The 26,827-nt window shown below is 44.3% G+C and overlaps 1 protein-coding gene across 1 annotated transcript in view; it reads right to left on the reverse strand.

Annotated features, from left to right (window-relative positions):
* LOC147708561 (chitin synthase chs-2-like) overlaps positions 1-26,827 on the reverse strand; it is a 709,679-nt gene that overhangs the window by 605,950 nt on the left and 76,902 nt on the right. Inside the window, exon 3 of the mRNA XM_086925750.1 lies at positions 22,065-22,247. Within this exon, the coding sequence (XP_086781876.1) occupies positions 22,065-22,247 (183 nt within the window). The remainder of the gene's footprint in view (positions 1-22,064; positions 22,248-26,827) is intronic.

The following is a 26,827-nucleotide window of genomic DNA, read 5'->3' on the forward strand; positions in this document are numbered from 1 at the left end:
GTATATGACTGCACGAAAATCCTTATTTTGGCAATATATGCCTTTGAGAGCAAATAAGTCACTAAGGGCCAGATGTAGGTAATCCCCGATTACCGATACCTAAATACCGAATCATACCGATTCGGTATTTAAGAACTGGCAGTCGGGAAGTAGGTATATTTACCGAATCAATTACCGAATCAGTAAGATTTGGTAAGTACCTGATCAGTATTTACCGATTCTGTAATTGCCTTTGATTCCTATGGGCCTTAAGGCCCATAGGAATCAATGTCAATTACCGAATCGGTAAAAACCGATTCGGTAAAATTACTGAATTTACAAGGGGGACAGGGTGTCATTGACACCCTAATGCACCCCTGATTCTGGTTTGTGTGCAATGTGCCACACATACATGCCCTTAGGGCATGTATGTGTGTCACATGGAACAGGTGTACATGCACAGATGTGCATGTACACAGGAATTCGTTATTTACCATGAAATAGTATCTCATGGAAAATAACAAATTCTTAAGGGCTTGTAGCACTATTTTAAGTTCCACCTACATCTGGAATTACCGATTCGGTAAATATACCAAGCCGGTATTTTACCGATTCTGAAAATTTAGCGAATCGGTAAATTTACAGATTCGGAAAAAATCGGGCCTGCTACATCTCAAAACCAATTACCGGTCAGTAACGGCCAAAATCGGCCGTTACCGACCGGTAATTGGTGACCTACATCTGGCCCCAAATGTTATAAAGAACCGACGGCCCGGTAGTGGCCCTTTGGATATTTTCTCATTGAATGGGTCATCATGCGTAGTATTTTGTCAAGCTCTATTAAAGAGCAGTGCTATTTCAGATGCCCGCACTCTTGCGCCTCCACAGCATTGACGGGGGTGTTTTGTCAGATCTGTCTGATTCATACTGCTGTAGAGATTTTTTTTCATATAACCCCATTCTTTTTCCCTCATGCCACCCGCCCATCCCTTTGTTTTCTTTTGAGTTACTTGCTATGGACTTTAACTCATGGTTGTCTTCTTTTAGCGGTTGGGAGCCTTGTGACCTTTACTGCGAGTGGGTCGAGTTTATATTTGCCTATTCGGACCCCTCCTAACATGTACATTTTGACTTGTGCTGACTCTTAACTTACAGTTTCTAATTGGTAAGTCAGTTTTCAAGTTACAGGTATTTGATTTACTCCTGCAGATTGGAATTATACAAACACCTAGTTTTAGTTGTATTAACATTGGTTTTTGGTTGACATGTAGGCTTTCTAAGGTTGGTCCCACAAGGTCACCTCCTCCCTTTCCATCGTTTTGCCATTTTTGAGTTTGTCTAATTGGGATCGAAAAAGTAGGTTCCCCAGTTTTATCATTCTTATAATTTTTAATAGTATTATTCATTGGCACTCTATGTCTGGGGTTCTATTTTTCCTTGACTCACAGCTGATGATGGTTCTTTTGTTTTATAGCATGCTTTTGTCTCACGGTGTTAAATGCTCCAACACTGTCTTCTACATTTTCTGCAAAATCTTCATTTTTGTTTTGTGCTATAGGATTTTAATTTTTTTTGAAGTTGGTGGTACCCTCTTGTAAGTCGTTAACTTATTCCATTTCAGATTGTTAGGATTGGATGCTCTTTTGTCTCTCTCTTTGTCCTGATGATGACCTTGAAATTATTAAAGGTTCGAAACGCCCATTTTAGGCATATTTATGAGGAAGCATTGATTACAGTTTTTGCCCTTATTACTTCTACATTCCTTATACATATATTTTTGTAATTTTTTACCTTTTTTTGGTTACCTCCTTAATATTTTGGCCAATCAAAATGGGTTCCTTTCTGCTGTGTTTTCTGGCAAAATAATTATTTGTGGTAGCTAATTTTTAATTGTTTTCCCCAAGCCATTGTAGACAATATATGATTTGTGTACCCCAGGTTTAGGGAATAGGGTAGGTCCTGTTTGTTGTAACCTCTAATATAGGGTGAACACCTCACTCATAAGATCTGTGCACCTCAGAGAAGTAAACAAAATCTATTTTTCTTCTGTATGCTGGGTGTACCATTCATCTATCAAGTGCACCTCCATCAACCAGTACTGGAATTGCAGTGATATGGCATTGCTTCTGGCAGCTGTAACAAGTTCTTTATGTGTCACAACATATTGTTCGAGTTTTCAGAAATTGAAGAAACAAGTGAACAAAAACAGGAATACCCTGAACTCAGGATCCTTAACATTGTGAAACCAATGTTTTCCTTTAGTAAAGGTAAAAGCCTCCAGGATATCCTACTACATGCCCCCACTTCTGATGAAACAGATATAAGGGGATAGAACGAATACCCTGTGGAACATGCCCCCCCGAGCATGCCCCATGCAGCAGGTGTAGTGTATGCATATTCACTAAGATATGTAAAGCACTAGATCCGGGACTCTCCAGCCTCTGTGGCGTCTAAATGGTCTAACTAACTGCACTTCACATTATCCCATCTACATGCTTAAGTGCCTTTGTTCACTTATACACTTAGGAATTACAGCCAGCAAACACAGAAGCACTCTTAGGTGAAAGTGAGACAACACAAGACTAACAAGACCCTTCCTATAAAAAAAATCATAGAAAATGACATTGAGCAGAATGTGACTGAGCCACGTAAACCACTCCATAAGGCTATGACTACCGCACTGTTGACATAGAAACAATGGTTGGTTTATAGACTATAAACAAACATGCATTGTCTAAACAATACCTTGGGGCCAGCTGAATAGGAAGACATAAAGAATTGGATAAAAACATACACTAAGTAACCCCTATCACTGTAAGCCTATCCCCCGGCGCCACAAAGGAATGTTCATATGATAGTGATGGTTATAATGCATGTACAGAAAGGAATGCGAGATGCCTGTTGAGGAATATTTAGGCCTACATTTTTCTTTACTTTGTAGGCAGTCTCCTGATGCATCGGCTTCTGCTCTTTGATTAAAAATTATTAGATCCCCCAGGCTTGCCTTGAATCTGTCATGGTAACCCACTCACTGAAGTCTAGCTGGTTACAGCAATGCCCTCCAACTCAGGAAGCTGCCTAGGTTGCTGTGACTTTAATATCCCTGTTTTTAGAGGCGGGCCTGTGTTTTTTCTTTCATATTCCACCTCTTCTGCTTGAGACTTTGACTTTCTTCCCCTTATTTGTGAGTGTGAGTAGATTACCTGGGCCTAACGCTTGCCTTTGCTCGGGGGCGTGGCTAGCTGAGCAGCGAGATGGCCGTACTCTAAGGCGGCTCCGCCGGCCGAGCCAAATGTCAGCAAATTATCCGACTATAAGACTTCGGAAAACAGCCACGATCACTCGGAACCAGAGACAGACCACATCAGGATAGAAATCGCTGAGGTGAACAAGCGCCGCTCTACTCCACTGCCGGAACACAAGAAGGAACACCCGCGCCATGAAGCGGCCAAGTCACGTGGCTGCGAGGCAGAAGCCGGGGACCCCATTGGGCGCTAGACCCGAGACGGCGGCAGGAGACGGGGGGAGTCAGGGGCGGTGATCGCTGCAGCGGCACACCAAGCCGCGGGCAGGACGCTGCAACTCACAGCAATACATCAATGGCTGCCAGCAGTCTCACAGAACCGGCAGTGAGTGTCTTAACTTACGGCACGGGGGCGACTGTGGGAAAAAACAGGAGAGGAAGGACGAGCAGCACCGCAGATCCGGAGAAGCCCAAGAACGAAAAGAATTCACATAACCACCATACTCACTGTTTCACACCAACACTGAGATCCGCTGCGGCGGCGCCATCGGATACGTGACGAGGAGCTACGTGGCGCTGATGTAGAGGCGCGCTCCGAGAGCCTGCACTCAGGCACACTGAATTTGCCGGGGAAGGCATTTCGGGGAAGCGCGGTGCTGACTGGGCCCAGACCACACGCTGTACAGGCTGTCTGAATTGAGCAAGAGGCGCGATGACGATCGGAGAAGGTTGGAGATGAACAAACCGCCATTTTGTAGAAAAGCAACGAAGAAGCATAAAGCAGCAGGTGACCTTTGGAGACCCATAACGGAGCACCTAACCCCGTAACCACATACCGGGCCCTACAAACAGCATAAGAATTTGAGAGACCACAATTGCACTGACCAGAACTGTTGCCCGAGGGAGGACATAACCGTGACCTGCTGCAATCTGGCAGCAACAGCTAAATAGTAACACAGAATACATCCCAAGGCAAACTAAGATTGGACGAATTGAAGAAAACAAACATAACAGAGGCATAATGCAAGAGCCACTGCGGTAGGAGCGACTAGGACCACAAAAAGGGGAGATAGCGCCTCAACCAAAAGCAAATAACCACAGATAAACACCCAGCGCTGCTTTTGTGGGAGAGATGCGGCAGCATAGCACCGGGGGAAGCTGTAGGAAGAGTACCGCAGGGCTGGTTGGTGCGTGGTAAAGGCAAGAATGGACCGTGCCGCCAACAGCACACACTGTGGACAGAACCCAGCGAAAAGACCAGAAGCCACACCGGGAGACTGGTGGAGGCTCACCAAGAAAGCCAACTCATAACTAAAGTGAAAATGGGCAAACCTGACACTCGACAACCTCGGCTAAACTTTGATAAGAAAACAAACAAACACACGGAGGGAGACAGCATTGTACCAGAAAATGCATATGATGCAGCAGCTTGCCCAGTACCAGACGAAGATATCCGTGCCATGTTCAAAGTCATAACTAGACTACAAGGGATAGACTCTAAAATGGACACCGTAGCTGAAAGCATGGACAGATTACCACAGAGAGTAGAAAAACATGAAAATCGCCTGGACACCCTGGAGGTGAGAGTTGGAGGTAGAAGACAATCAAACGGAGACGCGCGATAAATTACTACAAATGGAATAAACATTATCAAAAACAAGAACAAAGATTTGTAGGCCAGATCGTACAGGAACAATATACGTATTACAGGTTTTCCTGAATCAACAGATATACCAAATATGGAGAAGTACGTAGAAAATATGATACATGAGCTATTTGGGTCCGATCTATCCAATTAGTTTTTAATAGAATGTGCACATCGTACCTTGGGCCCCAAACCACCACCGGGAGTGCCAGCACAACTAATCCTGGCATGGGTTCTAAATTATCATGATCGGGACATGATTTTAAGGCTGGCCAGAGAACGAGTGTCCCTTCAATACTAGGGAAATGGGATATCGCTATACCCAAACTTCACCTTACAAGTACAGGCTGCACGTAGAGAATTCATCCCGGCCAAAAGGATACTCCAACAGCTTGGTACCAAATATGCTTTGATCTACCCCGCCAAGCCTAAAATCCAAGGCCATGGAAGACCCACCTTTTTTACAGACGCTAAGGCGGTTTTGAGCAATGCTATGCAGATTGCTAAAGATCAAAAACAGAGAAAAATGGCAACAGATGAACACACCGACAACAACCTCAGCGACAATGACTGATCTAAATGAGAAACGGCACAGATAAATGAACACGCAGATAAGTGGCCCGTCACATATTTTACACCTTAAAACCAGATAATAAACATTGGAAGAGACAAGATGTAGACAACCTACTGGGTTGGGTTCTGGGGACTTCTGGGTGGAAAAAAATGTGACGCAATAGGGAGACTTATGTGAATATAGACCCAAGGTCATACATTGAGTGCTTGGCCACCCTGCAGGAACTTGTAGGGGTGTTTGCCGGCGGCCCCACGCATCCCAGAGGGATGATTTCTGAAAACTCCAAAGGTTTAGGAGTTTTGTTGACGTTAGTTGGGGAGTCGGAGGGAAGAAGACAACCTGATTGGGGGTTGGTGTGGGATGGGGGAGGGGTAAGGGAGTTAATTGTAATATGTTACCACCGCAACCTGTAATTGGAGTATGCAAACGAGGGAGGAAATCGCACGAACACACATGCACACATATGTTGACAGTAAAAGGTGGCAAGATGTCTAGGCAATTTTTTAAACCACAGACACGCATAGTAACAGCTCTGTCACATGGGTGATGCACTCTCTAAGCTGTATACACACTATATAGCAATGCCTTGACTATGCTTACATGCCTTACCTGGAATATACAGGGGTTAAATGATCGTAGAAAAACCAGATTGGTGCACTCCTACATGACCAGACATGCAGTAGATATTTGTCTATTACAAAAGACGCACTTGACAAGTACATCGGCCGCTACATTGAAAAATAAAAGATGGGGAGAGATATTTGACTCAGGCTCCTCAAATTATTCTCGTGGGGTAGTGGCCTTGATACGAAGGGCCTACATTGGAAGACACAATAAACAATAATAGATAAGGAAGGGAGATACATCCTGATAAAAGGCGAAATATGTAACAGCCCAATAGTAATTCTTAACACCTACGGCCCAAATTCGGATAGCCCCGAATGTTTTCATCAAATCTGGCGCGATATCCAGACATTGGGGGATTCAGCAATACTATGGGGAGGAGATTTTAATGTGGTTCTATCCATAGTAGCAGATAGAATAGGAGCACCCCGGACACACCAACCGCAGGCAGCATCAGTGCTGAGAGATATAATTGAAGAACTTCAGACCATAGACTCCTTGAGGGCATTGCACCTGAATGACAGGGAAGGGACCTGCATAACACACCACCACAATGCCTGATCTAAGCTGGACTACTGGCTCACCACTAAAGACTTACATGCCTGGATTGCCGAAGCTACACATCATCCGCACACTTTCTCAGATCACGCACCTGTACAATTCAAACGACACATACCCAAACTATACATACAGCCATTCAGCTGGCGATTCCCATCAGGCGCCTTAATGGATCAGGTATTTAGAGAGGAACTACGCAACAAAATCACAGACTATTTCACAATAAATGAAGGCATGGTGGACTCCCCAGGTACCCTCTGGGGAGCCTTTCAAATGGTAACCTGAGGAGATTGTATAGCATTGAAGGCAGGATTGCTCAGGGATATACAAAACACTATTGCATGCTTGGAGGGAGAGATACGAGATCTAGAGCGCAAATATTACGCCACCCCCTCTCCTACTAACCTAGCAAACTGACAACGTTTCAAGATGAGGCAGAAAGGGAAACTAAGTATATGCATAAATGTATACAAGCGTGCAGGTATGGGGAAGGAGATAGACCAGGTAAAATACACACTGGCTTCCTGCGCACGCCCAGAGGACTTGCATATGTAACCAAACTCCATAATCATGATACACCGCCTTCATGAACACCACCAGAAATACTACAAACTATGACACCATTTTACCAGACGCTATACACCTCCCAGACGGACCCACCGATGACCGACATTATAGAAGACCTGGACACACTAGCATTAGTATAGTTTAACCAATGGCATTGGGAATACATGGAAGTACCATTGACTACAGATGACAAACATACAAGTAATAAAAAGCATACCAGCAGATAAGACCCCAGGCGCCGACCGACTGACTACAGCCTTTTATAAGGAATATGCAGATATTCTAGCACCACAAATTTTGCAGGTGTACCAAGAAGCACAAGAAACTGGACTGTTGCCACAAACTATGAGTGAAGCTACAATAATAGCCCTGCTCAAATCAGATAAAGACCCTACTCAGCCAGACCCGTACTGCCCACTTTCCTTAATAAACCTGGATGCCAAGATTTACACAAAGCTACTGGCGAACAGGCTGCAGCCACTTTTCCCACTTATAGCACTTCCTGACCAATCGGGATTCATACCCGGCGGCTCAACGGCACACAACCATCGTACTATCTTTGCCCTTCTGCATTATATAACTTCACATGTCTAAGCCATTGCAGCCCTTTTGGACGCCACCAAGGCGTTTGATTCACTTGAGTGGAAATTCCTTTTCACGCTGCTAACATGCATGGGGCTAAGTCCCATTTTCTTGAAACACATTCAACTGTTATACAACGCACCCACAGCAAGGGTTAGGGTGAATGGCCAAATCTCAGAGCCATTCATTATAACAAGAGGAACAAGTCAAAGCTGCCCGCTATCACCGCTCCTTTTCACGAAAGTTACCGAACCCCTGGCAGCCCGCCTTTGTCAACATCATACACAGCGGAGTGTAGGGTTGACTTTTAGGGGATTGCTTATATCAATGTATGCAGATGAAATGACGATATATCTACTCTAGTCAACCCAGCAACAAATTTCGTGCCAGTGATGAGGGAATTGGTGCGATATGGAGGTTTAATAGGGATTCAGATAAATTGGGCCAAGTCAACAATATTACCACTGACAGATGACTTCATTCCTTTTGACACAGAATTTCCAATACAATGGGCCAATGGTCCCATCAGGTATTAGGGGATATGGCTAAGTAGAGACATGCAGGAGCTATAGTCAGCCAATTAAGGCAGGGCGATAGACTGGCTGGAAGGGAAAATACAAAGGTGGAAACACCAGCTGCTGTCCCTGGCAGGCCGTATAGCAATAACAAAGATGGTGGTACTCTCAAAACTGCTATACTTCTTTGTAAACATACCAATGCCCTTAAACACACACTTTTTTAATAGACTACGCTCCAATATATTGGAATTGATATGGGCAGGTAAACAACCCCAATTTTCTAGGAATATCCTAACCCTGAATTATACACAGGCTGCGCACAGGCGCAATTCCTCTACTACTGGCAACATCCCACACCATACTAGCCCAATGTGGCGATTGAACTGGACTAGGTAGCCCCCATCCCACTACAAACGGCAATATATAAACAATATAAATGCCCTCACCTAGAAAGAGACACTGTGGAAACACTAAGATGGGCATGGCAAGGACTGGCAAGGAGGGTGCACCAAAAGGTTATGTTTGCGCCATCTATACCGATCGGTGGAAACCCACTCATTACACCATTACTAGATAGGGCTACTAAACAGAGGGTGGCATCCCACAAGCTACGTAACGGTAGGGACTTGTTCCCAGATGGTACATTTATTACATTACAATAGATGTGCACGTCGACACCGCCCACAGCGCTAGATATGCTCTTATATTATCAGAAAAGAGCGGCATGCAGGGATGCACAACTTCCCGCGAATAACCCTACACTGCCGGCTCTGGGAAACATTATCTCTGTACCATCTGCCCGCAAACTAATAACATGCCTCTATAGCATTACGCAGCAGGAATCCCCTATCACCAAAGCCCACTCCAAAACAGACTGGGAGGCAGACGCAGGCATCACTATAACAGATAAACAATGGACATTCTGTTGTACTCAACTAGAACATTTATCACCAAATTATCATCTTCGGATGATTCATTTGAACTATCTGCATCGATTATATCGTACAACAACGCAGTTATATCGCTTGGGGCTTCACCCAGACATGCGATTTCGGGGATGCGGCTCCCAGAGGGCCACCTTTGTCCACCTGGCCTGGGAGTGCCGACCGATAGCACGGTTTTGGCTAGCAGTATTTAACCACATTGGAAAAATGACTAGCCATTCCATAGTGTGTTCTCCATTGATAGAAGTGCTGGGTTACGTACTAGATACACCCAAGGGAAAGAGGAAACTCATAACAATCAAGTCAAGTCAAGTCAGAGAATTTATATAGCGCACTACATACCCAGAGGGTCTCAAGGCGCTTAGGGAGGGGAGGAGGATTACTTGTCAAATAACCACGTTTTAAGTTGCTTTCTAAAAGCTAGGTGGTTCTGGGTAAGGCGAAGGTAGGTGGGGAGTGAGTTCCATGTTTTAGCTGCCAGGTATGAGAAGGATCTGCCTCCCATGGTGGTCTTGTTGATGCGGGGTACAGTGGCGAGGGCTTGGCTGGAAGAACGTAGTTGGCGGGAGGGGGTGTAGAAGGACAGTCGTGAGTTGAGGCATTCTGGTCCGATGTCATAGAGTGATTTGTGTGCGTGGGTTAGCAGTCGGAAAGTGATCCTCTTATTGACGGGTAGCCAGTGGAGGTCTTTCAGGTGGCCAGAGATGTGTTCGTTACGCGGGATGTCTAATATGATCCTGGCTGAGGCGTTTTGGATTCGTTGGAGTTTCTTCTGGAGTTTAGCGGTAGTACCTGCGTAGAGGGTGTTTCCGTAGTCCAGTCGGCTCGTGACCAGAGCATGGGTGACTGTTTTTCTGGTCTCGGTGGGGATCCAGCGAAATGTTTTTTTGAGCATGCGAAGAATGTTGAAGCAGGATGAGGATACGGCGTTGACTTGTCTGTTCATTGAGAGTGAAGAGTCCAGGATAACGCCTAGGTTCCGTGCGTGGTCTGTCGGGATGGGTGCTTTTCCAAGGGCTTCCGGCCACCAAGAGTCGTCCCATGTAGAGGGGGATGTACCTAAGATGAGGACTTCTGTTTTATCTGAGTTCAGTTTCAGACGGCTTTGTTTCATCCATTCGGCAACTTCTTTCATTCCTTCGTGTAGGTTTGTTTTGGCGGTGCTGGGGTCATTGGTGAGAGAAAGGATCAGTTGAGTGTCATCCGCGTAGGAGATGATGTTGAGGTTGTGTTGGCGAGCGATGGCCGCAAGGGGGCTCATGTATACGTTGAAGAGGGTGGGACTGAGTGAGGATCCTTGTGGTACGCCACAGATGACTTCAGTGGCCTCGGATTTGAATGGTGGAAGGCGGACTCTCTGGGTTCTTCCGGTGAGGAACGAGGTGATCCATTCAAGTGCTTTTCCTTGTATTCCGATGTTTTTGAGGCGTTGTAAAAGGGTGCTGTGGCAGACTGTGTCAAAGGCTGCAGAGAGGTCGAGGAGGATGAGGGCGACTGTGTCTCCATTGTCCAGTAGAGTTCGAATGTCGTCTGTTGCTGCGATGAGGGCGGTTTCAGTGCTGTGTTTTGCTCGGAAGGCAGATTGTGAGGAGTCGAGGGATTTGTTGGCTTCGAGGAAAGCGGCAAGTTGGTTGTTGACAGCTTTCTCGATGACTTTGGCTGGGAAAGGAAGGAGCGATATGGGGCGGTAATTTTTGAGTTTGGTGGGGTCCGCTGTGGGTTTTTTCAGAAGGGCGGTGAGTTCAGCGTGTTTCCAGCTTTCCGGGAAGGTGGCGGAGTTGAAGGAGCAGTTGATGACGTCTCGGAGGTGCGGTGCTATGACGGAGTCTGCTTTGTTGAAGATGTGGTGAGGACATGGGTCTGTGGGGGATCCTGAGTGGATAGAGTTCATCAGGCGGATGGTGTCCTCAGTGGAGATTGGGTTCCAGTCGTTAAGAGTGTTCAAGGGGGGAGAATGTTCAGCATATGGTTGGGTGGGTTGGTCTCCGGGTTGGTTGTCGAAGCTGTTGTGGATGTCTGCAATTTTGTTGTGGAAGAATAGAGCCAGGGAGTCGCAGAGGGCTTGAGAAGGGGTGATGTCGTTGGAGTTGGCCGAGGGGTTGGTAAATTCCTTGACGATGTTGAAAAGTTCCTTGCTGTTGTGGGCGTTGTTGTCTAGTCGATCCTTGAATGCTGTTTTCTTGGCCTTTCGGATAAGTTGGTGGTGTGTGCGGGTGGCGTTTTTGAAGGCGTCCTTGGTGCTAGTCGTTGGGTCTTTTTCCCAGGCCTTTTCAAGGGAGCGGCAGAGTTTCTTGGACTTCTTAAGATCATCGTTGAACCATGAGGCCTTCTTGCTGCCAGGTTTGCGTTGACGTTTTTTCAGTGGTGCTAGGATGTCGGCGGTGTTGGATAACCATAGGGTGAAGTTGGCGGCGGCTTGGTCTGGGTTAGAAGAGTGGGCTGGGGTGTTTAGAAGGAGCGATGAGGAGATCTGGTCGATGGTGATTTTGTTCCAGTTTCTTTGCAGAGTTGGTTGGTGGTGGTTGGTGGGTTTCGGCTTGTTGTAGGTGAAGTGAACGCAGCTGTGGTCAGTCCAGAGGAGATCCGTAGTGTGGCTGAAGGAGACATGATTGCTGGAGGTGAAGATGGGGTCGAGTGTGTGACCTGCGATGTGGGTGGGGGAAGTGACCAGTTGTTTAAGTCTGAGGTTGGCGAGGTTGTCCAAGAGGGTGGTGGTGTTGCGGTCGTTGTTCTTTTCAAGGTGAAAGTTGAGGTCTCCTAGAAGGATGTAATCTTTGGAGGGGAGCGCGTGTGGAGTGATGAAGTCCGTGATGTATCACTGAATTTTGCGCGGGGTCCTGGTGGTCTGTAAAGGAGGGTGCCTCTGAGTGTGGTCTTGGGGTCGATGTGGATCTGGAAGTGAAGGTGTTCAGAGTTGGCGAGGTTGACGTCAGAGCTGGTTGAGATGTGGATTGATTTTTTATGGACGATAGCGATTCCTCCTCCTGTGTGGCCGGTGCGGTCCTTGCGTGTGATCTTATAGTCTTCAGGGATGGCAATGGTGATGTCTGGGGCGGAGGAAGCGTTCATCCATGTTTCTGTTAGGAAGGCGATGTCTGGAGAGATGGTGTCTAGTAGATTCCATAGGTCAATGGCGTGTCTGTGGACCGATCGGGTGTTGAGCAAGATGCATTGAAGGTGGTTAGGATCGGGAATCTGTGGTGTGGTTGTAGCGGAGATGTTGTCGGTGCCGATGAATTTGCAGGAGTAGCAAGAGAAGGGTCCATGGGTGTGTCCAGGAGCGGCTTGGACACAGTTGGGGGCACGACCGGGGTTAAGGGCTAGGAGGGTGGCGGCATCGTAGGTAATGCGGGAGGGCTGGGCAGCGCGAGGGGCAGGGGGTCTGGCGCTGGGCGCGGTCCAGGCGCGGACGGGCGTAGACGGGCTTACCTTTGGCGCACCTTTGGCGCACCTCCTGGCAAAAAGGCAGGTGGCGATACATTGGAAAAAACAAGCGCCTCCAACCGTAGCAGCATGGGTGAGTGATGCAACTTACTGTAAAGACCAACTATCACACTATTGGGAGCTAATGCCCAGCAGGTTCCGACCAAAATATATTTGGGAACCATTTATGACCTGGTTGGGAACAGGAGGAGCGGAAGATCGGGATGACTAACACACGATCAGGCACCAGGACTGAAAACTTCCACGTGTGTACCCATGTATAGAGATAGCCATGGATTGTGGGTGGCAAAACAAACAACGGTGCTGAGCTGTACAAAGTGTGGATAATAATTTTGGAGACTTTGAAATGCCACGAATATGATAACCTGTGTAGTGACAAATTGAATATGTGTGTGTAAGGACGATACAAGGGGAAGGCAGAAGTTTGTTTTGTTTTTTGTTTTTCTATTCTCTCTGTTCATGTTAATGGTAACAAAATTTATTGATTATGCACGGTAAACAGACAAAAAATCGACTACAAAATATCGAATGGACATAATATCGAGTACAAAATATAGGCTGGACAGAATATCGAATGGACAGAATATAGACATCAAAGATATTGTTTTGAAGGAAAGTAATGTAATATCGAAATTTAAAATATAGATAGTCAAAATATCGAAGTACATAATATAGGTTAATAAAAATATCGAAAATTGAAAAATATCGAATTTTTTATAGTGTATTTTATGAGTTAAAAGTGTTTATTTATGTTATAATGTAATTTAATTAATGAATTTAATGTTATTTAAATTTTGCGTAATTTAATTCTGTAGCAGGTTGTGGGTTTATAGGGGAATAGGGTGGGAAGTAATTTAATTATAATTAATTAAATATGTAAATTTATTTATTGGTATTTGTTTATAATTAATAGTTTCATTAATTTTTATTTTGTAATTAATTACATTTTAATTGCCAATTAATTTTATTTAATTGATTAATTGATAATTATGTTAATTTAATTAATTTTATTTTTGTAGCGTGTTTTGGGTTGATATGGGAGTAGAGTGGGAAGTAATTTAATTATAATTAATTAAATATGTAAATGTATTTATTGGTATTTGTTTATAAATAATTGTTAATTAATTTTTATTTTGTAATTAATTATAATTTAATTGACAATTAATTTTATTTAATTTATTAATGGATAATTATGTTAATTTAACTAATTTATTTTATGTAGTGGGTTGTGGGTTTATAGGGGAATAGGGTGGGAAGTAATTTAATTATAACTAATTACATATGTTAATTTTTTTGGGTATTTATTAGATTTTAATTGTTAAGTTTTTAATTACAAATTAATTAATTGTTAATTTGTAATTAATTAGTATTACTAGATAACTAATTGTAATGATTAAATTAAATTAGTATTTGGAAATAATACATTTTTATATTATATTAAATTGGTAATTACTTTTAATTAATGTTTTTATAGATATTAATATATATATATGTTTTTAAATAATATATGAAGTATCTACTTTCCCTACTGCTGCACTCTTTGGAGTGGGAATAATAATTTTTACCCCTACGCTATCCAACGCTTTCCCTAATGTTGCACACTTTGGAGGGGGAATAGTAATTTTTACACCTACGCTATCCAACGCTTTCCCTACTGTTGCACTTTCTAGAGTGGGAATAGTTATTTTTACCCCTACGCTATCCAACGCCTTACCTACTGTTGTACTTTATGGAGTGGGAATAGTAATTTTAACCCCTATGCTATCCAACGCTTTCCCTACTGTTGCACTCTCTGGAGTGGGAATAGTAATTTTTAACCCTATGCTATCTAACGCTTTCCCTATTGTTGCACTCTCTGGAGTGGGAATAGTAATTTTTACCCCTACGCTATCCAACGCTTTCCCTACTGTTGCACTCTCTGGAGTGGGAGTAGTAATTTTTACCCCTACGCTATCCAACGCTTTCCCTACTGTTGCACTCTCTTGAGTGGTAATAGTAATTTTTACCCCTACGCTATCCAACTCTTTCCCTACTGTTGCACTGTCTGGAGTGGGAATAGTAATTTTTACCCCTACGCTATCCAACCCTTTCCCTACTGTTGCACTCTCTGGAGTGCGAATAGTAATTTTTACCTCTACGCTATCCAACGCCTTACCTACTGTTGTACTTTATGGAGTGGGAATAGTAATTTTAACCCCTATACTATCCAACGCTTTCCCTACTGTTGCACTGTCTGGAGTGGTAATAGTAATTTTTACCCCTACGCTATCCAACCCTTTCCCTACTGTTGCACTCTTTGGAGTGGGAATAGTAATTTTTACCCCTACGCTATCCAACGCTTTCCCTAATGTTGCACTCTTTGGAGGGGGGATAGTAATTTTTACACCTACGCTATCCAACGTTTTCCCTACTGTTGCACTTTCTAGAGTGGGAATAGGTATTTTTACCCCTACGCTATCCAACGCTTTCCCTACTGTTGCACTCTCTAGAGTGGGAATAGTTATTTTTACCCCTACGCTATCCAACGCCTTACCAACTGTTGTACTTTATGGAGTGGGAATAGTAATTTTAACCCCTATGCTATCCAACGCTTTCCCTACTGTTGCACTCTCTGGAGTGGGAATAGTAATTTTTAACCCTATGCTATCCAACGCTTTCCCTATTGTTGCACTCTCTGGAGTGGGAAAAGTAATTTTTACCCCTACGCTATCCAACGCTTTCCCTACTGTTGCACTCTCTGGAGTGGGAGTAGTAATTTTTACCCCTACGCTATCCAACGCTTTCCCTACTGTTGCACTCTCTTGAGTGGTAATAGTAATTTTTACCCCTACGCTATCCAACTCTTTCCCTACTGTTGCACTCTCTGGAGTGGGAATAGTAATTTTTACCCCTACGCTATCCAACCCTTTCCCTACTGTTGCACTCTCTGGAGTGCGACTAGTAATTTTTACCTCTACGCTATCCAACGCCTTACCTACTGTTGTACTTTATGGAGTGGGAATAGTAATTTTAACCCCTATGCTATCCAACGCTTTCCCTACTGTTGCACTCTTTGGAGTGGGAATAGTAATTTTTACCCCTACGCTATCCAACCCTTTCCCCACTGTTGCACTCTCTGGAGTGGGAATAGTAATTTTTACCCCTACGTTATCCAACGCTTTCCCTACTGTTGCACTCTCTGGAGTGGGAATATTAATTTTTACCTCTACGCTATCCAACGCCTTATCTACTGTTGCACTCTGAAGTGGGAATAGTAATTTTACACTTCTGCTATCCTACAGTAATAATATTGGATATTTTTTAATTATATTATGTTACTATATATATATGTTTTAACAAATATGATTGTAAAATTTATTTTTATAACATTAATTAATTATTTAAATATTATAAATTAATTTAAGTATTTTTAAGTATATTTCAGTAAATAATTTTTTATATTAATTTAATTTAACATTGTTTTTACTAAAGTTGATATTTTTACAAACTATATTTTAGTAAACTATATTTTTTCCTCGATATTTTTGTACTTACCTGTTTGTAGATACAAAGTCGATATTCTGTCTGTCGATATTTTGTCACCGATATTTTAGGTAGTCGATATTATGTCCCTCGATATTATGTCAGTGATCCTACATGCAAAAATCATAATAAAAAAAAAACCTCTTGCCTTTGCTCTCTAGTTGAGTCCTAGCCGGAATCCATCACAATGATCTGCTCTGTGGGATTGAGTGAATCGGAGTGTCACTTTCTGCTGTGGGATACCACCTGCATGGCTGTGCTTGTAGCACCTCACCATCCAAGAGGCCCATATCTGCAGTCCTCTCTAATGTGCAAAGTCTCCCTTTCCAACAGGAGTTCCACAGCAGAACCTTCTTTTGGTTTGCTTAAGCACATCCTCAGATTTAGAGGGATGCAGATGCTGAGAAAACCTGACTTTTTCCGCTTGTGAAACACAGATACTCCATGCCCCTAGAAATCCATGCCTTCTCACCGAAGTACTTTTGAAGGTACCACAACCAATCAATTTTCTCCTGATGTAAATGTGATTTTAAAGGCTACTGTGTTTAAGCAATATTGTTGGTGCAGGATGCATGATAAAGTACAAGGTACCAGTATTCCCCAGAAGCGGCTGTGACACCCACACAGGATTAACAGTAAGTGATTTATGTTTTGATCATTGTTACTGGCCCTTTAGCAAGTGCAGCCAGTAACCAGGACCCCACTGAGAGCAGATCCTTACCAGATCTGAACGCATTGAATATTCTGCTGCCAGGTTCATGACCTAGGATTTTGTCTCATGAAGTTGCAGTGAAAAAATGTGTGGTAACGGCTTCCAAAGTCTGACTTTTTCTCAATTGATGCAAGTTTATCTGCAGTCAGACTGTCAACATATCCGAGCATCCTTGGTTCCTGACTTGCAAAAATGGACCCCACCTCAAATGGGCAGCTCCACCTAGATGCCAGCTTGCCAGCTGTGCCAAACCGCCCAGCTAAACTCAGGGGTATCACTGTCCAACCTGGCTTTCTGCATCTTTTCTCAGGATGACAATGCCAAGTCATTCCATCACCCTAAACATTGTAAGTCCTTACGGTGATTTTATAGAAGACTGGGGGAGCCCAAATCTATATTTCTGAAAATGTAACAGTCTCTAAGATACACATCCATTTTAAAACCAGTTCTTCAACACAGCAACTTTGAGGCCTCAGTGCTGGACACGAATTGTACCAGTCATAGGCAATAATTTTAGCTAAAGAGGAACTTTAATAACTGGTTACACTTTCTCCAAACTCAAAGAAGAACTTTGGGGGCATATTATCGAGGGGCTTTATCTCTGCTTTTTTGGCTTTAAAAGCCAAGAAAGCGGAGATAAAATTATCTCCCTATTTCCTAGCTGTCGCTAACACCAGTTAGCGACAGCTAGTAGGAGATAGCGACCATCTTGGGCCCCACTTTGCATGTCAGTGATATTTATCACTAATGACATGCAAAGTGGGCGTGCCAAGATGTTAGCGACTGAAAACAGTCGCTAACATCGCTATCTCCTATTACCAACTTTTGGAGATATTCGCGCTAAGCGCGAATATCTCCAAAAGCTAACACGTGCCCTGAGCAGTTCTTAGCAATGTTATCGAATGGGAGGTGGATAACATGGCTAAGAGCATTAGCTCGGTAATGCATGAATATCGCTGACTTTTCAGCGATATTCATGCATTGCGGAGATTTTTATCGCATTTGCCATAAACCTTGGTAATACCAAGGTTTATTTGCGGTAAAAATCGCTGCATCTCAGCGGTAAATTTTTGTCTCTAACCAAGCAATAGCGATAATTATCGCTATTGCTTGGTAATATGCCCGCGGTTACTTGCCAACCTTTCTTAAAACACAGTGTGGGGACTTTTCCATAGACAGCAATAAAGATATATCTCACATGAAAATACAAACATTGACATAGGATTAAGTATATTTTAAATTACTCTGTATAAAGTGTGCTCAATGCAATCAGATTTTTTTTATTGTTCTTTAAAGTGAGCACATTTATAGGGAGATTAAAGCCAGTGCACCCAGATTAAAGGTCATGCTAATTTGATGGTGTCTGATTTAGTTTTTCTTTAGGGCCTACCTTAAAAGGTAGAGAATTATGTGTCTGTTTAAAAGGAAATCTAATATATTAGGAATGTATTGGAGAGGTGAACCCTTTTCTCATATAATTAAGTCAAAATGTGCTGTTTGCAAGACTGAATCCAAAAGTGCCAGGAATGGTCATTTCTGACTGCTTGAGCCATATAAAGTAAACAATGTGGTTCTTTGACAAGAGGAACATCTCATATTATAATGCATTTCCTTTGGTTTCAACTACCACTTTTAAAATGAAAGTAATACCATTTGTCACAACTCAACATGCAAACTCCTCTTGTCAAAGCCAATAAAGATATGGACATTTTCTAACCCTAGAATATTAGTTAGCTGTAAGAGGCCAATTCACAAGGACAGTTATATACTTTGTGTGAGGCACATTGTTACTCATTGAGCAGATTTAAGACTGCTTCCCTGAGGTAGAAGATGACTTCTCTGCTGAGTTACAAAAGTTTCAGGTTTTAATATGTAAATTCCGTCTGAGTAGCACGCGTACAAAAAGTAATGTGTGATATATATACATGCATGTTAGGAAATTGGATACATTTTAGTATTCTTTTTGTGTTCCTTGTGCTTTTTCATGGAAAATGATTTTCCCTGAAAAGTTTTTCTTCCTCTATCTCTTAACACTTAATACCCACTTACACCTGGATCATTCTGGTATAAGTTTGGAAATGTAAGAAGGTGTTGAAAAAGGTGTTGGGGCGCTGCGGTGTTGGTCTTCTGACTGCCCTATTACAACTAGGGCAGTCAGACCACCATTGCACTGCTGCAACCGCCAAGAATCACAGATCCTTGATTGTGGCATTGCAGTCTTAAGTCCGTAATATGCTTGGCGGGACCAACCCCTTCTCACCTATTATATTCAGAGTTTCCTCTACACCATGGTTTTCATGGCGGTTCCTACTCCATGAAAATCATGGTGAACAGGAAACAAAGGCGTCTGGGCCATTTAGAGTATGCAGGGGGCACATGGTGTGCCACCCTGTGTGCAGGCACCCCAGTACCTGCAGGGCATGGACTCCACCAATTCATGATGTCCAGGTACTGCCTTTGACAGTTTCATTGCAGTACCTATTTCAGAGGCACCGCCATGGGAATGCCAAAGAACCGTCTGCCAGTGACTGAAGAAGTTATAATCTGCCGGTGGTGCGCACACTGGTTTGGCGGTGCAGTGTGAGGGCGGTCCTGCTCCCGCACCACCAAACTCGGAATCTGGCCTTTAGTAATCACTATCCCCTAGATTCATCAAAGTCCCGTTTTGGGAGTCTGTAATAGCGATTATTAAGGAATCGCTATTACAGACTCGCAAAACGGGATTCATGTACAAATCACAATTTATTTTGCGATTCCTACAACTTCCTTATTTGCGATTAGCTAATTGCTAATCGCAAATAAGGAATAACTCCCCATTCATTCCTATGGGCCTAAAGGCCCATAGGAATGAATGGGAAGACATATCAATGTGCGAATCGCTATTAGCGATTCGCATTGTGAGTTTGCGATTTTAAGGGTGCAGGGGTGTCCAAAGGACACCCTGTTGCACCCCTGAAATGAAATTGGTCGCTGGTGTTACGCACAGACATGTCCCAAGGACATGTGTGTGTGTAACATAGAACTTAGAAAAATGCACTTAAGTGCATTTTTCTAAGTTTCCGCTATTTACCACGAGGTTTGACTTTGCGGTAAATAGCGGCCCAAAATTGCGAATTTGCTATTTTTAAATGTTTCACGAATTGCATTTAAGGAATCTCAAATAGATATTGCTTAAATGCAATTCCTCGCAAAATTGCGAAATCTATAATAGCGATTTTTGCATTTGGGATGATGAATCCCAAATGCAAAAATTGCGCTCGCAAAGGGCCAGATTCTCAGAATCTGGCCCTGTGCAAGCCGATTTTACGTTGATGTATCTGGCCGTATGTGTTTACCTCTTATTCACTTCATTTTCCTACTCACCTGTGTGACTCTCCTGAAAAAACAGCTCTCAAAAGTTACGCAGCGGGAGTGATTTCAGCATGCACAAGTGACTTCGCCTACAAAACTGGCTTTCTGAATTGGATCCACAAAGAACGTGGGCTCAGATTTAGGAACACTTTGTGTCAATTTTGCATTCATTATGTAATGCAAGCCCGATACTAAGTGTTATGCCAGGAATTACCAACAATGCAAGTCAGGATTTGTGTTGGATGGTTTCCTAAAGTAACCCAAAGGTGCACTGCTTTGCATTACTTTGTGTCAATGGGGCATTCCATGGGTGGTAAATGGGCATCCCCAGGAAACCACATATGGATTTTAACTCAAATCCCTATTTTCAAACATTAATAGACAGGGATATGCACCAAAATATCACAGCTCCTGGAGGCAGGCATAACTAGGAGAAATGTTTTCATTTCTCCTTGTTTTTCCCACTTTTCATGTGTGCTGCATTGTACAACACACAGTCAAAGCCAGAAAAGTGTTGGCACATCATTTTTGTATTGGACAAAACAACCTCTCCTTACAGAACACACACCTTTACACTATGGCCCAGGGTGTGCGCTTTGATGTCTGGCAGCCTAAGTCCATCAGTGCAGGAGGAGAGAAAACCGCCGGAGATATGGCGCTGTTATGCTGTCTTTCTCATATGCATCACAGGGCATCAACTTAAGCTGATGCGCTGTGTTCTGTGAATTTTTCGTAAATCTGGGCCGTACTCTCAAATGTCCCCAATACCAATTATCTGGGTCGCTCCCTTATTTGATGCCTTTGCTACTTGCTGAGTAGAGTTTCATTTCCATCAAAATTGTAAATGCAGCTAAAGAATTAATTTGTAAATGCTTCACACCTCCTAAATTCTCTTGGATTCACCCATTTGCCATTATCAGTGGATCGACATGTACTATAAATATGCATTTTCAGTTTTGTACTGCATATGGGGGTCTGCTTATTCATAAATGCTCCTGATTTTGCCAATCATGAGATCTGGGGCCATATAACCAAGATGTGCGTTAAAAAACGCACATAGCACATTTCCATCTTACCGGCTATCGCCGGATTTTATCGCAGTGTTAGCGCGCCATCATCAACGCGCAACACGTAGGCGATATTAAATCCGGCGATAGCCAGCGATAGGGAACATTAGCTCGTGAAAACAAGCGTTGTTGTCACACGCTAATGTGTGCCTTGATAATAAGGGTGGGTGGATTCAGCGTTATGATCCACACCCCCATGTTATCAATGCCTAACACCTGATCAGAGCAGGCGTTGGGAGACCTGCGATAAACGAGTTTATCGCAGGTCTCCTTCTCCCAAGGCCTGCCTAGGTAATAGGGTGTTACCACCTCCAACCACATTTTATATGTGGTTGGACGTGGGAACGCCCACTTTGCATGTCATTAGCGATGTTTCTCTCTGACATGCAAAGTGGGCTTGAGGCAGGCGGTAGCATGCCCTTGTTAATAGGATGCTAGAAGTATCGCCGCTTTCTACGCACAATTCGCCAAAAAAGCGGCGATACTTCACCTTGGTAATAAGGCCCCTGAAGGGTAAGGGGAAGAAGGGATTTGCACAGGATCACACAATTCGGTCAAGTGGGAAACATATGAGACTAAGGACTCATCGTTTCGCAGAAAATACCTTAAATACTACCCTTTAAGCTATAGCTTTAATTGAAGGATGGCTAATACGTCATGATTGGTGATGGCCCGCGCACTTCTGGTATTTTGTTTAATTATATTTCTGTACCTTTAGTTTAAATTGTCTTACCGTTACCAAAACACTCTTGAATGGAAACATCGAAGGCTTGAAAACCATTGCCCAAAGGCTCTTCACAAGCGTCAGCAGGTTGGGAACCACAAGCATGCCACCGACAATCAGGAGACCAAACGGTTTGGTGGAAAAGTTAAGTGGTGTTGGACCCACCAGGGTGATCATCAGCACAAAGGAGGCCTCCAGAATGCAGCAAAGAAAAATATAACAGATATGAGTTATAGCAGAACATATGGCAATCACTGAACATGCATTATACAGTTGTTTCTGTTTGTAAACTTTAACTTACTCCCTTGAAAATTTGAATAACTAAGGCTATCTCTCTCCACATGCTCAAAAGCATTAACCCCTTCCATGCTGGTGACGAACCCCAGCCGTCATGCACTACGGTGCTCGTGTGCTGATGACGGCTGGGGTTCGTCATGGCCCGCCCGTGTTCTGCCGGCGGCCGCACACGGGAAAAATCGCGGCCGCATCGAAGGGGTTAACATTGGGATGTTTATTTCATTCAGTCAATGTTTTAAGAGTGTCATTTACCGTTTGGTTAGCGTTTTTTCAGAACTGTTTTTAAAAGAAAAACAAAAAGGGCATTGATATGCTGCAGGGAGTTTTCTCCCTGCTCTTAGAGACTATTGTTTCTCCCTGCCCTGGCCTGCTATATCTCGCACAGCGAACCCAGGCAGGAAGGGAGTATCTGTGCTGCTAGTCACACACTTAATAAGGTGAGGCTATTGCCACCATGACCTGCTAGACCTGTGGTGGACAGACCAACAGGTCAAGTGTTTCTGACAGCAGTCCATGGGGGCTTGCTATCGGACACCCACTATTTCCCCAATACTAAATAATTGAGGGCAACCACGAGCACCCGCGGCCAGTGCAGGTAAGAGCGGTGGGGGCTGGTTGGGGGGGATTTTGACAGATGGCCAGGAATCCCCACCCCCACCCGGCCCCACTGCTCTTACCTGCAAGGGCCACAGCTGACCTTGAGTTAAGCAAAGTGGGAACTGCTCCGCCAACCTCTAAAAAAGGCCCTTAGTTCTTTCCTTTTTCCCTTAGTTCTTTCCTTTTTCTGGCTATAATCAAATGCACCATTTTTGCGCATTTTGCTTGTTTTTTTCTTTTGTTTTTCTACGACAGCTCTTTTACGGTTTACTGTATTCTGAAAAATGAAGTAAAAAAATGAAAAGCAAAATAAAAAAAGGCATTCTAAGGCTTTGGCAAACACAAAATCGTCCACATGGACACTACTATCTTTTTAAATACACCACTTTTGTTACAGTAATGGACAGTGGCGGCTGGTGGCATTTGAAAGTGGTGAGGTGTACAATGCTTGGCGGAGCGCACCATGGCGAGCAAGCATAGCGAGCGAGCCTGATTGGCATAAGGAAGGTTCGGGGGTTTCCCCCCCGAGAAAATTTTGAAAAAGAGTGGGCAAATTGTTAATTTTCAAGCAAATTTGAGGAAGCAAAAAGTTAAAAAAGCAATTGTGAAAGTACAGGTATTACAATAATAAAGAGATGTCAATGTCATATAATAGCATAGGTAGTTGCTTATTCAGTATAATCACAGAACTTCATAACAGACTTCGAGATAACAATGCTGAGTACCATTCATACATTGCACATTTGCCATCAAAATGCTCTTTTTTTTTTAGTTAGCCCCAAGTGAGCCCAACCGATATAAGTCAAGATCAGGGGGAGAGGGTTCTTCCTCTGAGAAGTTTTTGAAAGAAAAAAAAGGGCAAATAGTGCATTTTAAGCTAATTTAGACATAACAAAATGAAAAAGCAATAAGAATCTAGATCACACGTAGGGTGCACAACAATTGAGTTGCCTCTTTGTTAATGGCATTATGTTAAGGCTGGAGGCTGAACATTTCTAATAAAGTACACCTGCACCCCAGTAAGCAGTCTAGGGACATAGTGTTGACTAAACCTGACTTGTATTTTTATTTGTCACCAATCTAACATAAAATAAAAACATAAGTGGGCAGTGTAAGGCACAATACCCACCATGAAAGCTTTAATGTGAAAACACACTTCCTTCTGTAATAGCTAAGACATACACAGCGACAGTCCTATCCTGCCTCGACATTGCAGCTTCTATTGACAAAAGGACACTAGACGGAATACATAATCTCCCAAATACATTCCATAACTATTTCTCACAACGAAACATCAATCACATGCATCAGTGTATAATGCTGTTGCTCTATGAAATATAAAGCCAACAGTTGAAAAACTGCTGAAAGAAATATTTAAAAATCATAACAAAGCACAACAGTGCATCACTGCTGCATAATCGGTAGAATTGCCTGTAAATTGGGCAGTCACCCGAGGTCAGCTCTGTACCCCCAGAAACGTCAAAGTTCAAGATCATATAGGTGTATTTCAAGGTATGGGAGATTGCATGCACTTTACCTGCTGCAGACAATGTTTGTGGTAAACAGTAAAAGCAGCCTTCCAGACGATAAAACAGGAGCACATACATAAAACAAAACCTGCCTACTCTTTCCATTATTAAACGTTACCTCACTGTGTTAGTGATGAGGTCACTCGGCCTCAGGAGTCTGCTGAGGGAAGGGTTCCCGCTTCACCTCTACTCTCGCCTTCTGTCAGCAGAATCTGCTGCGCAAATTGCACTGCGTTTTATGCTACTAAATTAAAGGCATCAAATGACGTGCCAGCCACCTAGCTTAGTCCACAAGGAGCCTTTGATGCGGTTTCTAACACTTGCAATAATGTGAAACTAAGTAGGTATTCTGGGTTTGCAGACCTCTTTACAGCACTAAAGTGAAATAACGTGCTCTCTCTGACCTACTTTGGGTGCTATCGGACACCAATCTATAAATAGGAGCAGATCGGCTTAGTTTGGCACACATGTATCCATGTCAGAAAGTTGTGGCGGAACCTGCCTGTAACGGCTGGACCAGAAATGGGCAGGAGACGTGTTTTTGTTACTCTTGCTTTTAATTGCTCATATAGCGCATCAGTACAGGTCTTTCTAACTGTGGACCTCCGTGGGGATCTGCTTCTCTCTCGGTGTTGTTTCTTCCGGGTTCCCTCTTCTTTCCTTCGGACCGGACTCCGCCGCTCAGGGGGATCTGGAGGCTCCGTGCTGGCCGCCCACGCCGATGCCGAAGGGGAGAAAGGAAAAGAGAGGCAGGTATCAGAAATGCGCCACTGTTAAGCAGGTGGAAACACAGGGATGGGGTAGTGAAGGAAACACTTAGTATAGTGCTCTTGCTCTCTTAGTTTACAGTCAAGGAGGAGGGCGAGTGCTCGTGCTTTCCCCCCTGGGGACCTCCCTCAGGTTCCTCCCTCCCCGATCTGCTAATAGTCGGGCTTTATCAGAGAACCACCCCAGGAAGCGTTTACGTACCTCCGTGAGCCGTACCCCTCCTGGCGTACGGCTGGGCGACGCGTGGTGTTGGCCTCCAGGCTTTCCCCGTTCTTCCTTGGGTGTCTCGACGTCTCCTTCCTCCTGCAAGGCTCGGTCCGAACTGCTCTCGGATAACAGCTCCCAGGTCCGCTCTTGATCCGCCGACTCTCCTCCGGAGCGAGGGGTCTCGTCTATCCTCCAGATGCTGTCGCTCCGCTTGTCCTCGCTTTCTCCGCTTCCTCCTCTCCTCCACTCCGCTCCTCTTTCTCGTCCTTCTTCTCTCCGCTCCTCCACGCTGCTTCCCGCCACTCCGCTCCTCTCCACTCTGACCTCTCCTCCGGTGTATAGACACCCCTGGGGTTGGGCGTTCTCCTCTTTTATCCACCTGTGTGACTCCTCCCCTTCTTCACCTCCGGGCTGGTTAAAGGGCCACACGTCCTCTTCGTCACAACTGTAGGAGTCGGGGCTGTACCACTCCGAATACTGCGTGGGCTGTGGAAAGAAGAGGGGGGGTCACAATGGGTCAGTTCGCGCCCTGTTGCAGGGCTCCCCAGGGGGACCCCGTTACACACCTCCCCCCCTGGACGCTTCCGCTCGGGAAGCGGATGACGGGACAGAAAGTCAGCCCCAACATTGTCCACGCCACGCTTGTGGCACACTCTGAAGGAGTAGGGCTGCAAGGCCAGGAACCACCTCATGATCCTGGCATTGGAGGACTTGTTCCGCGCCATCCAAGTAAGGGGCGCGTGGTCTGTGTATAGAGAGAAGGGCCGGCCCTCGAGGTAATAGGCCAGTTTTTCCACGGCCCACCGGATAGCCAGGCACTCCTTCTCCACAGTAGCATACTTCTGTTCCCGTGGGAACAGTTTCCGACTAACGAACAGGATCGGGTGGTCCAATCCGTCCCGGCCTTCCTGGGACAGCACCGCGCCGATCCCAAACTCGGATGCGTCGGTGTGCAAGGCGAAGGGACGCGTAAAATCCGGGGAATTGAGGACGGGGGTGGAAGTAATCCTTTTCTTCAACTCATTGAAAGAGTCCAACATGACCACCGTGGGTTTGGCCAGTGTGGCCTGTTTGACTGAGGTCTGCAGGGCATCCGTGAGGGGGGAGGCCACCTGGGCAAAGTTCGGTATAAATCGTCGATAGTACCCGATTAGTCCCAAAAATGCCCGTAGTTCCTTTTTTGTGGTGGGAAACGGTGTCTCCGAAATGGCCCGGACTTTCTCCGTTTGTGGCTCGATCATGCCGTGTCCCAGGACGTACCCCAGGTACTTCACTTTGTGAAAGGCCAGCCGTGATTTTTTTGCATTAATCTTTAGTCCCGCCTGGTTCAGGGTATCCAATACTTGCGACAGGTGTCTCAAATGGGTCTCCCAG

Source organism: Lissotriton vulgaris, chromosome 6 (assembly GCF_964263255.1).
Source record: "Lissotriton vulgaris chromosome 6, aLisVul1.2, whole genome shotgun sequence".
Taxonomy (NCBI): Eukaryota; Metazoa; Chordata; class Amphibia; order Caudata; family Salamandridae; genus Lissotriton; species Lissotriton vulgaris.